Raw genomic sequence first — 13,052 nt, forward strand, 5'->3', positions numbered from 1 at the left:
GCTCTACCAACTATATTAAAGTATTTTTCTTGATTGTTATATATTAACTCATTAACTTAGATACTTTACTAATAGTATGTTGTTAAGAAATTTTTTATGTCTCAGAATATGTCCAAGTTCAGAATTAACTTGGACAATAAATGAAAGTTTGATAATTATTCCTTTGAAACGTTGACTCTCAGTGGAGACCAGTCTGAACGGGAGAAAATTTGAAGTTGAAAGTAGAATAGGCTAATAGGCATCTTGAGGGCTTTTTTTTCATGCAAATATTACTTCTTTGAAGTCTTTAAGGATATTTCAAAGTTTATTCTTGAATTTTTTAACATACCTTCTTTAACCTTACTTACAGTTTGTAGTATTTTAGATTGTTAAGGAATGGTAGGATTCACTCCAGTACTTGTTTTAAGTTATCACAAATTCTAAACTTGTAAAGTTCAAATGACTAGCTTTTATATATGCATGAAACAAGTTTATACCCAACAGTTTCGTATGAAAATTGTTTTTGTTCTTTTTCTCTAGGGCAATGTGTTTATGTATTATGGACTGTCTAATTTCTATCAAAACCATCGTCGTTACGTGAAATCTCGAGATGATAGTCAACTAAATGGAGATTCTAGTGCTTTACTTGTAAGTAAAATGATGGGAATGTGAAAATGTAGATATAAATAAGAACATGTGGTAATAGCTTAGTTAGAAATGTTAAATTTAATAATTTAGGATAAAATTAAAGTGTTAACTTTTTACTTGTAGTTTGTTTAGTGAGGGTTTTTGCTTTTTTATTTTATTACTATTTTTTGAAGATTTTATTTATTTATTTGACAGAGCAAGAGCACAAGCAGGGGGAGAGTGAGAAGCGGGCTCCCTATTTTTTTTTCCCCCAAGATTTTGTTTATTTATTTGAGGGAGAGAGCTCAGGAGATTGAGCAGGAGAGCAGGAGCAGGGGGAGCTGCAGAGAGAGAGAGAGGGAGAAGCAGGCTCTCCGTTGAGCAGAGAGCCCAATGTGGGGCTTGATCTCAGGGCCCCGGATCATGACCTGAGTCGAAGGCAGATGCTAAACTGACTGAGCCACTCAGGTTCCCCCAATAAAGCCCCCATTCTTTTTTTTTTTTTTTTTTTTTTTTTTAAAGATTTATTTATTTATTTGACAGAGAGAGATTACAAGTAGGCAGAGAGGCAGGCAGAGAGAGAGAGGAGGAAGCAGGCTCCCCGCCGAGCAGAGAGCCCGATGCGGGACTCGATCCCAGGATCCCGAGATCATGACCCGAGCCGAAGGCAGCGGCTTAACCCACTGAGCCACCCAGGCGCCCTAAAGCCCCCATTCTTATGCCCAGCCTGGATTGGGCTAGAGGATCTTAATTTCCTGACTGTTGTTCAACTTTTCATAGTAGTGGTTGGTCCCCAAGTATATTATGTTAGTGTTGCCAATGTAGCAAACCTTCAGAGTTCCAGAGCTATTTTGGGTTTCTTAGATATAATGAATCTCTTAGAATGCAGTTTAGGACTATATTGTGACCAGAATGCTCCTGGTAAGCATATACTGCTCTAGGTTATCTACTGGTTTTATTGATCATTCCTAATGTTTGGGATCTCAAGAAATAACATGTCTTTTGAAAGATTCTGGTTAGGTCTGCAATATTTTGCAGTACCATGTGGGGTTTTAGGACTCAAATCCAGAGAAGATGATATTCTGTGAGACACACCAAGTTCTTAGATCTTTCTGAATTTTTTGATTGGGATTACAGATTGGGTGTGTTGAGAGACCTGGAAAACGTTGGTTGTTTTATAATTCCTTTATTCAGATACACCCTCTTTGCTAAAAGCAGAAGAAACAGAGATCAATTCTTTGCTGACAGGCTGCAAGCAAAAAGCTTTTAGCCTAGACTAGGAATTGATGAATTTGTTTCTGTAAAGCCCAGAGAGTAAAGGCCTTCAGTTTTGCAGGTCATATGGTCTCTGACACAGCAACTCCCCTCTGCCACGGTAGAATGATAGTAACCCATAGACAAAACTTGTGAATGGGTGTACTGTAACTGTGTTCCAATAAAATTTTATTTATAAAAACAGGTATAGTTTGTTATTTATTGATGTCCGAGCTAAACCAAATACATGATTTTAAAGATCAGGTGGCTTTCAAAGATTTTAAAGACAGATTAAAGTCTTTGTTACTTAAAACATTGTGTGTAAGGTCCTTCACAATCTCTGTCAACCTACCACTCCACTCTACTTCCTTATTTCCAACTCATACCTTTAATGGCCTGGCTGCCTTGGGTGATGTATGCTCCTTCCTAACCATTCCTGAGACCAAGTAATCTGCCCTTCAGCATTTACATTTTATTTGCCTAGAATACTGGTTTAAGTCTTGCCCTGGAAGTCGTCTCTGGTGGAGGCTTGCTCTTAATATAGTGCCCTTGGATACAAAATAACTTCTTTACATATTTAGTTCATTCATACCCTATGCCAAGTCACTTCTCACCTTGCTTAACAAACTTTACCCACATATGCATTCCCAACTCTCTCCATATCATCTGTTCTGGCCCTATTGTCAGGCCATTTTCTACATAGTCGCTGTAGTGATCTTTTTAAAAATGTAGATAACCACTTAAATGATCTTTTAGTGGTCTACTGGCATTTGGAGTAAAATCTCAGGATGATCTGAACTATGCATAATTCTCCAGTGTCATCATACGTTATTCTCCTTGTTCCCATACTCTAACTACATTCTCCTACTATCTTCTCAGAAATAACAGGTTCTTTCTCAGTGGCCTGTATTATTCTCTCTGCTTAAAACCCTCTTCTGCCTGCTCACAACATGCTTGCCTTCTCTTCTTTTTTAGGTCTTAACTTATATCATCTCCAGAACAAACTTTTCTTTATCATAGGTTCTAAAGTAATTTATTTTGCCTTCCCCTATTAATTACTTGGCATACCACTTTCATAAAACTTACTGCAATTTGTAATTATATATTTACTTATTTGTCTTCTATTTTCCCAACTATACTATAAGCTCATGAGGGCAAGGATCATTTTAACCACCATATACCAAGCACCTTGCCAGTGCTTAACACATGGAAGACTTTTAATAAATACATGTTGAATGACTATAAACTCCTTCATCATGGCTCTTATTTCAGATAATAATTGGTTGTATATGGATGTGTTTCCTCTGTCATACTGTGAGCTACTTAAAAGCAGGGACTTTATTTATTTATTTGTTTGTTTTTTTCTGTGTCTAATACCTTGCAGGATACATGGTGTATTAGGTAATAATAAATGGCTTTCCTAAACCAGTTACTGGAAAGTATCTAGCATTGCTTAGTTCAGGATCTCTGATGCCTAGGTAGTAAAAAAGTATTTTCCTTTCTATTAAAACTTCCTGAAGAATTCAGTGGCCAGAATATATATCCCGTATTGAAGAGTTTATTTGTATTTAAAATCTCACCCTCCCTCCTTCCTTCCTTTGACGTAGAACCACAGGATTAACCCAGAATCACAAAATTTGAGATTATCTAGTTGAATGTGTTCATTTTCTAAGTGAAGCCAGGTAAATCAAGGGACTTACCCAAAGTTACATAGTACATAGGTGGAACTAGAGCATCCAGTCTACTTTTTATTTTTTTTAAGATTTTATTTATTTATTTGACAGACAGAGATCACAAGTAGGCAGGGAGGCAGACAGAGATGGAGGGGGAATTAGGCTCCCTGCTGAGCAGAGAGTCGGATCCAGGGCTCTATCCCAGGACCCTGGGATCATGACCTGAACCAAAGGCAGAAGCTTTAACCCACTGAGCCACCCAGGTGCCCCTCCAGTCTACTTTCAATTGAAGATTCCTTTTATCATGTCACAACTGGATTGAGAATAGACTGCTTCTTAATTTTTCTTGAGCAGAAAACTCTTTGTGATAGGATTTTTGTGTTGATACGAAAATTTTAAAAAAGTCAATTTGATATATGCATATATGACAAAGTATTTGCAAGGAAGGGTTACATAAAAAGGTAGTACAGTAACATTAAGAAAAAATTTGAGTATTTAAATGTGGTGTTACAGTCTTTACAGTACAGAATTATTCTGTATGCATTACAAGTGAGACACATGTAGGGACTGAATTTATAATCAGTTATTAGACTAGCTCTTAGTTCTCCCAGAGGCCCATGTGATAATTTCTTTCTTCTTTTCCTTCTGAACATCAGAATCCCAGTAAGGAATGTGAGCCTTATCGAAGAAATGAAGACAAACCGATTGCTCCTTGTGGAGCTATTGCCAACAGCATGTTTAATGGTATGATACAGATAAAAAGAAATACAAATTATGAACATATATAAATAGGAAAATGTGTATAATTTATTGATACTGATTTGATAGTCTAGTAAACATGAATGAAGTTGAGAAATTGAGCAACTTTTTTTTTTTTTAAACGTATTCATTTGAGAGAGAGAGCACTTGCACATGTGCAGGAGCTCTATGCACGTATGCAAGTGGGGGTAGGGGTAGAGAGAATCTTCAAGCAGACTCCCTGCTGGTGCAGAGCCCAAAGACTCTACTCCACTCAGGGCTCCATCTTACGACCCACGAGATCATGACCTCAACCAAAACCAGGAGTCAGACGCTTAACTGACTGAGTCACCCAGGTGCCCCGAGCAACTTTAAAATAAATATATCAATTAGTTATTTAATGGGGTATTAGAACATTTTGTGACCTCTTTTTTTTTTTTTTTTTTTTTTTTTTTTTGAGAATTCTCGTATTTTAAGAATGAATCTCGCTCGGGAAGAAGAAGCAGAGACATTCTGCTAATCTTCGTATTTCATATATGACAAAATAAAAGGCAGGTTGCCTTTTCCGCCAACTCAATATTTATACCAGTACAAAGAAGCTATAGTTGATCATTTAAAGCAGCACTGTCTGATACTAATATAATCTAAACCATCAATGTGAGACATGTATGTGTTAAAATTTTCTAATAGTGACATTAAAAACAAAAACTAAAATTAATTTTAATAATATATTTTATTGAACCCCAAATACCACCTTTTTACCTATAAATGATACTCAGTATATAAAATGGATAAATGAAATATTTTGTTTCCTTTTTTTTTTTGTATTGAGATTTTTTATTTCTGAGATACATACTTACAAAACATATTCACTTGGACCAGCCTTAGTTTCAGTGGCTCCGTAGCCATGTAGCTGGAGGCTACCATATCAGATAGTATGGATAGAGAAATGGATACGCCAGAAACTGGGTAAGAATGTGTTTTTTAAAGGAAAGGAGGGGAAGCAGATTTACCCTGCAACTTATTTTACTTGGGTTAATATTAAAACATTTACCTTACTACATCTCAGTTACCCAGGTAGGAGAAGCGACCTCTAATTGTATTGAAGAAAGAGAAGTCCATCTAGGATTATAAAATTACCATAGATAGTTCATGTTTAAGTAGTCAGGAGCAAATGTACATTGTATACCTGCCTCCTGTTCAGCCACTTTGGGGAGCAGATATCAGATCCTCATTTCTCATAGAGTATAGTAGGTGCTATGGATTTTCAGTATTTAACAATATCTTCTTTTATGTTTAGATACATTAGAATTATTTCTTGTTGGCAATGAATCTTATCCTACACCTATTCCTTTGAAAAAGAAAGGTATTGCTTGGTGGACAGATAAAAATGTGAAATTCAGAAATCCCTCTGGAGGAGAAAGTCTAAAAGAACGATTCAAAGGTAAAATTTACTAATTTTCTTTAAAATGTGATATAAGTTAGGAGTTTTAATGAAGTACCTAAAATTTTCTATCTTTAGAATCTTAAAAATGTTTATGCTTTTTAAAAAAACGTTTCTTAACTTCACACCAATTTAGGTAAGATACACTGAATGTTCCTATGTACTGAAATTCTGAAGGAAATGTATATTTCTAATCTTGAATTTTTCTAGTATTTTCTTAAAAGCATTTCAGCCATTGTGTTAAAACTACAGGTGAGTTTCTTTTAAACAGATCCAGTTTTTTATTATAGTTATAAATTAAAATTTATTTTTAATATTATGCCTCAGTTTCACAATGTAATTTTTTTATCATATCTTTGCATTAAATCATCTGCTTTTTGGTATATACTCAGTGGCATAATTTTTAGTATTTTCCTAATGGAGATAGTCATCAAATCTTTGTAGTTATTTGTTGTTACATGAGAAATTGGTTTGTCTCCAAATTTTAAGACTTTCTTAGAATATATTTATACCTTCGAAATACGAAAAACACTTAGATTGTGTATTGTATGTCTTTGTTTTATTTGAGTGACTTTTCAGTGAAAGTGAAACTCTTAATAGAATTGAATATTTTGTCCCCTCCTCTCACCCCTCCCCTTTGTTTTTAAGGTACAACAAAGCCAGTAAACTGGGTTAAACCAGTGTATATGCTGGATTCTGAACCAGATAACAATGGGTTCATAAATGAGGATTTTATTGTTTGGATGCGTACTGCAGCATTACCTACTTTTCGTAAGTTATATCGTCTTATAGAGCGGAAAAGTGATTTACATCCAACGTTACCAGCTGGACGATACTATTTGAATATCACGTACAGTATCCTTTTTTGGCCATGTGCACAGATTGATAGAATTTGAAAGGAATGTTGTTCAGCCTTATCTCAGTTAAATGAGATGATACTCTGTTTTAGTTTTGATTTTTACAGGAGTATGTGAGGATATATGAGAGTATCTTTTTTTATCTTCCAGAAGTTTTAAATTTTGATGTACTTTGTACTAGGATTCAAACATATTATTTGGTAAAATTATTTAAGATGCTGGTGTTTCATTTATTAATAAGCTAAATATTTCTACAATAGAGATTGTAATTGAGCTTAATTCAAAGGTCAGTGAGCATAACTGATGCTAAATAAGCATTGATGGTAGTGGGCTGTTTTGATGTATATTTTTAGATATTAAGTATCAGTGGATGCTAGTTTGCATCCACATAATTGTTTATAACTATTATTCCATTCATAGTACCAAAACATTTTTATCCTTAGCTGTATAATTCGGGTGTACCTTTTAGTGCTTATATATATCATTTATTTCATTCTAATTATATGTCAACATTTTACTAAGTACTGTCCATGCATTGTTACATTTAATTGAAGCATTATGAGATGGTTATCATCTCCATTCATAGACAAGAATACAGGAACATAGAGCATTTAAGTAACTTATCCCAGGTTGTACAGGTAATAAGTAGAAGAGTTGGGGTTCATAAACAAGTTATTGACTCCAGTGGCCATGACTTTACCATCAGCTACAAAACTACCACAGGCTGTATCCCTAGCTATTTTACTCAAGTAGTCAGACCAAGCCACATTGGCCTGGATACAAAGTCTTTCTTAGCTGAAAATATTGGACACTGCATTTTATTCTAAACAAAAGTCCTTATGTTTTTTAATCTATAGCCCAGTGCTTACATAGATCATGAATGAAAAGTTTCTCAAATATTTGCATTTGAATGTTTGTAAATGATCTTTGTATTTTTGAGTTTTCATAATCCAGGTTAGCCATGAGTGTATAGTTTCAGTTTTATAATGCATTAACGAATGGTTAAATTAATAGAACTAATTTCGAAAGAAATGTCTTTTTGGATCCTTAGTCTCTTGATTTTGCACCCAAGTATGCAACTGAATATGACTTGATAGTGACAGGTTAAAAGTAGCCCAGTTTTGTAACCTAGGCCCCCGGATGGGAGCAATTTTGCACAGACAGACCTAGTTAAGGTGCTGTTAGAACATTATCCTGAGGCTACTGCCAAATTTAGGAGGCAGCTCTGTCACAGAATCCAGAAGATCTAGTAAGGTATAAGGGCATATACAAGCCTGTAGCCTAGAGCAAAATAAAGAGACATCTTTGGAGTATTCAGTACTTTGTCTTAGTTAACAGACTATTTGCATCCCAGGCATTGAAAAGAGAGCTGTAGGAAGAATATAGGCTCTCAGAAATTGATGAGGCAGGAATTTGGGTCTGCAAAGCATCATGGGTAATTACAAAAATTACTTACAAGATGGGAACTTAGATACTAGAATTAAGACAGAAGCCCATTTTGGGGTCTTGGGATACAGAGAGAGGCTAGATGGGTGATTTGATACTTTGTCCCTCAAGTGTTTTATTCGTTGGAACTCTTACTTTAGTCATTGATTGATTGATTTGATAAGGATAGATACAAGAAACTAGCAGAGCCTGCTATTTGAAGTAATAGGGTCTATCTGTGGGGGTGGAAAATTACATAAGCTAGAGAAATCAGATGGGGCCTAAACTTGATTCAAAAGATGCTTTTGAAAAGGTTGTAAACCTTTCACATAGGGATTTAGTTCTGTCTTCTCTGCCCTAATTCTCCCCAAAATCTTAGAATTGGTCCATGTAGATAGTTTATCCAATATACTGGTGTCCCATTTTTTAAAATCTCTGTAACAGTCCACCTTTCACTTCTGCTCTGTTTTCAGCTATCAGATCTGTGTCACACCATGAGTTTTGTCATTGCTCCAAATAAACAAGTTAAAACTTCAGTATCATACTCTTTGACCTTGTGCTCATAATCACTCTCTTATTCATGCTCTTTTAGCTCAAGAGACCTTCAGTCTCTTTATTCTTCCTTTTTCTTCTGGTCTGTCAATCTTCTCTTCCTCGATGGGTTTTATTGTTGTTCATTTGAAATACTTGTTTCACATCACATTTCTTTGTGGCCTTTTGTCCCTTCTGTGTAATGAGAGTAAAAGTACCTGAGAAACCATATAACCCTTAATTTGAATTTGGTTGTTTTTACTTATAAACTATATGGTTTTACTACTGTATGGTTTTTACTACTAATGTTTAACTTGCTAACTCAGTGCTTCAAGGTAGTAACTATAAAATTGTTTTGTGATTCAGAAAACGTGAGTAAGGTGCTGCCTGTGTATCATGGAACTATACCAATGAATTATAAGCAATTAAATGCCAGATTTTAAGTTGTATTTTAAAAATCGACTAGACATGGAAAAGTCTTCCTATACACTCTTCAGATTACCCTGTACATTCTTTTGATGGACGAAAACGGATGATCTTGAGCACTATTTCATGGATGGGAGGAAAAAATCCATTTTTGGGGATTGCTTACATCGCTATTGGATCCATCTCCTTTCTTCTGGGAGTTGTACTGCTAGTAATTAATCATAAATATAGAAACAGTAGTAATACTGCTGACATTACCATTTAATTTTATATTCTGAAAACAAATTTACTGCATGTGCATCAAGGCCAGTCCTGTTCAACCTAGCTTTCGAATGCCGATGTCTGGTTAGTATGTCATTTTTGAAGTTGGCACATAACTTTTTTTTTAAAAAGCAGTTTTTGTCCTTTGCTCCTTCTTTATGGATGTCTTATGGAAATATATGACGGGTATGAAACAAATTAACTATATTGATCATATCAACACTGTAACTGCTGAAATGGCATTCTAATGTTTGCTTTGTGTTGGATCAGGCCATATGATGCATAGAGCCTCTTTCCTGTGAAATGCATCTACTGCTTAAATGTTTATGCTGTGTTGATAATATTATATTGACATATGATGCTGTATATGTGTGCCTGTTGTGTGAAGAAAGGGATTACAAGATGTATGAATATAATGACTTGCTAACCTTGCAGGATTCGGAGTTACAAAACGATGAAGAAAGACCAAATTAAATAAAACACTTCATCATTTTCATGTGTCGTGTGTAAAGGCTTAAAGTACCATCTTTGTTGAGGTGGTTCCTGTATTCAGTTTATCCAGTACAGTTCTTTTTCAAGTTTAGCTTTGATTTCAAAGGACAAGGACATGCTTACCTTGTCTAGCATAGGAATTAATAGTCATGTCTAGAGGTCAGGTGGGTCTTGGGTGGGAGAATTTAAAATTCCTTTTTCGATTTGGTGAAGATGTTGCAGTCAGGAACCCCAACTCACTTGATACGTTTTTACATGTGATCATTTCCCTTGAAGCTTATACTTCATAAGGGATACATAGGTGAGATGGGGAAACTTCTTGGCAGACCTTCATCTTCTGCCTCAACTATAAACCAATTGTAAATGTTCAAAGGAGACTTTTCATTCTTGTGGTATTTAGCATTCAGAAATTTGCTTCAACATTGGAAATACCTCAAGCTGTTTTTATTTTGCAGGTAAGTTTTGATTTAAGTACTAATGTTATATTGTAGAAATTTTAGAAAACAGTAACCTTCATTTCTTTTATATTTCATTCAATTTTTGTATATAGGTCAAATGTGGATGTGTATGCACATTCTTTTTAGTTAAGGTACCGTTATTCTGGTTGGTTTTTCCTAAAACATACTTTAAAAATAAATTCTTAAATTTCCTAAATTCTGGAGATTTTACAGTATGTACATGATAAATTATAATATATATATGGTTGAAGTTATTTTATTTTCTATTAACTGGAATTATTTTAATATTCCTTATTGAATAAATGCTATAATTTGTTTGCTATGGAACTTATTCTTGAATGTAAACTTACTTTTTCACATGCATGAAAACATATGTTTTAATCAGAGATGGCTTAATTGCTTTGAAATAGCTTTTTTTTTTTAAATTTTAAACTCATATGTTTGTATAGAAGGTAGCTGTTTATTCAGAGTTTGTAATGATTCCCTTCAGTTATATTTTAAATCAAAAGGTCTTGGTAATGTATCAATTTTGATTAATATATGTTTTTTTAGAAAAAAAAACAAATAATGTAATGGTAATAGAAATGTGCCACACTTCATAGGTTTTGTATAACATGTAATTCAGTTAAAAGAACTTGTAGTTCATAATGACTTTTAACTGGTAGAATATTACTTGCATGAGGTACTTACTTTATGATTATCCTGAAATTTCTGAGTGCATAGGGTATTCTTTGTCTAAAAATAGCCTTTGTTTTGTCAGTCCTTCAGAATATTGTTGTTTATTCTGATAAATTGACCCTCTTGCACATGGCAGTTTATTTTCTGGGATACATCACTGGGGGAAAAGGTTTTTGCCAGTCTATCCAGATTGAGTTTATGTTGTTTAAGGAGGACTGCCATCCTGCATCTCTTTTTCTGATTAGGGGACCAAAGGTGCCACTAAAGAAAAATTGAAGACCTTCCCAACACTTTCTCATCTGTGGTGAAGACAGAATCTTAAAATACATTTGGAGTTTTATCTCTTCTACAAGTTCATTGATGGCCCAGTTCCCTTCCAATCTCCTGTCATTTGAGCTTTAAGGGATTACTGTTACTAATTATGAAGAATGTGGAATATTCACATGGCTTGTGTGAAGCATCGTGGGGGAGGAAAAACATTTTTTTTCTTATGGGTTTTATGCTCATCTTTTGGAAATACTGATATCATATTCAACTTTCAGAGAATCTTATTGCATTTTATTGCATTTAGGTTAAGTAGAAGGCATTGAAGAATGCACTGACTTACAGAAGTATTTTGATATATGAAGTTTCCCAATTGAAGGAATTATTTAATAAGTAAAAGCTAAGAAATTTCATTGAAATCATAAGACAGTTAAAAATAAGATGAGAAAAATAACTGTACTACCTAATAGAGAATTTTGATTCAAGAGGAGAGTCAAGTGAATATTTTTGTTTATTGGTTAGTAACAGTTTATTTGTAACCTTGATTATATTTAAAGATAATGTTCTGTTAGTATGTTCTGTATTAATAAAAATGAACAAAATTAATTTTGCTATGTTTAAGTGTCTTGCTAAAATAATAATGCCCCAGTGTTTTTGCTAATGTTGAACACTAAACTTTAGCTCAAAGTCAATAAGTCCCGAGTTTTAACATTTCCATGTCTAGATTTGATTGCCAGTATGTGTATATATTAATCACTTTGACAGCATTAACTGCAAGATTTGTCTATATTACTGGGAAACGTCTCTTCTTACCATTGGGTGGTCAGATTGTCACCTGAATTGTAGGCAGATGGGCTAAATTTTGGTCTTAGATCAAGGAAATGTCTAGTAAATAGAAAAGGAAAAAATGGTAGAGAGCAAAGATAATGAAAATAACAAAGAGGACGGGGCATACAGGAAATAAAAACCAAACCAGGAAAGAGGAGCTGCTGATTGTAGGGTTAATCAATGCTGGCTAATCATCTTCATGGAAATACTGCCTTAGAATTATTTTCTGGTCCTTTGTTGGTTAAGATGAAAAGTTTTCTTTGTGAACACGGTTATTTTGAGGGAAGGGTGGAGGGAGTAAGGAAGTGCTATTTCAAGAAGAATTTTGATGCATAAATGTTTGTTGGAGAGTTTAGATGATCTAGTCAAGTGTTTTAGAGCTTTCTTTTTTTAGTCCACACCCCATTCAATAAATATAAATTATATTTTCCCTAATGTCATTTTAAATTTCAAAATAAATATGTCTAAAATCAGACCATGGTGAGTTTATTTGACTTTATCCATTTGTAAATATATAAATTACATTTTGTCAAAGTAACATGTATACATGCTTTAAAAAAAATCTGTTTTTTTCTTTTTTAAAGATATATTTATTTATTTGACAGACATCACAAGTAGGCAGAGAGGCAGGCAGAGAGGAGGAAGCAGACTCCCTGCTGAGCAGAGAGCTTGATGCGGGGCTCCATCCCAGGACCATGGGATCATGACCTGAGCCGAAGGCAGAGGCTTTAACCCACTGAGCCACCCAGGTGCCCCCTCCCTGTTTTTTAATTTAAGATTTTATTTATCCATTTGTCAGAGAGAGAGAGAGAACAAGCACGTGTACACAAGCAGAGGGAGCAGCAGGCAGAGAGAGAAGCAGGCTTCCTGCTGAGCAAGGAGCCTGGTGTGGGACTGGATCCCAGGACTCAGATCATGACCCAAGCAGAAGGCAGGTGCCTAACTGACTAAGTCACCCAGGTGTTCCTCCCTGCCCCAACTTTAACTTTCAGAGATAATCACTTTGAGTCCAGAAGTTTCTTTTGACATTTGTTTTAATATATCTAAATAAAATAATATGACTATCCTACTATTGCTTGATTTAACAGTTTTAGGCATTATTATCTTCTTGATAATG

At 34.6% G+C, this 13,052-nt stretch overlaps 1 protein-coding gene across 1 annotated transcript in view; it reads left to right on the plus strand.

The window, feature by feature from the left end:
* The window catches only part of TMEM30A (transmembrane protein 30A), a 38,174-nt gene extending 25,764 nt beyond the window's left edge, over positions 1–12,410 (plus strand). The window contains 5 exon segments of the mRNA XM_059177259.1: positions 520–627; positions 4,190–4,277; positions 5,572–5,715; positions 6,364–6,570; positions 9,026–12,410. Of these exon segments, the coding sequence (XP_059033242.1) occupies positions 520–627; positions 4,190–4,277; positions 5,572–5,715; positions 6,364–6,570; positions 9,026–9,219 (741 nt within the window). The 3' untranslated portion in view covers positions 9,220–12,410.
* The last annotated feature ends 642 nt before the right edge of the window (positions 12,411–13,052 follow it).

This window comes from Mustela lutreola, chromosome 6 (genome assembly GCF_030435805.1).
Source record: "Mustela lutreola isolate mMusLut2 chromosome 6, mMusLut2.pri, whole genome shotgun sequence".
Classification (NCBI taxonomy): domain Eukaryota; kingdom Metazoa; phylum Chordata; class Mammalia; order Carnivora; family Mustelidae; genus Mustela; species Mustela lutreola.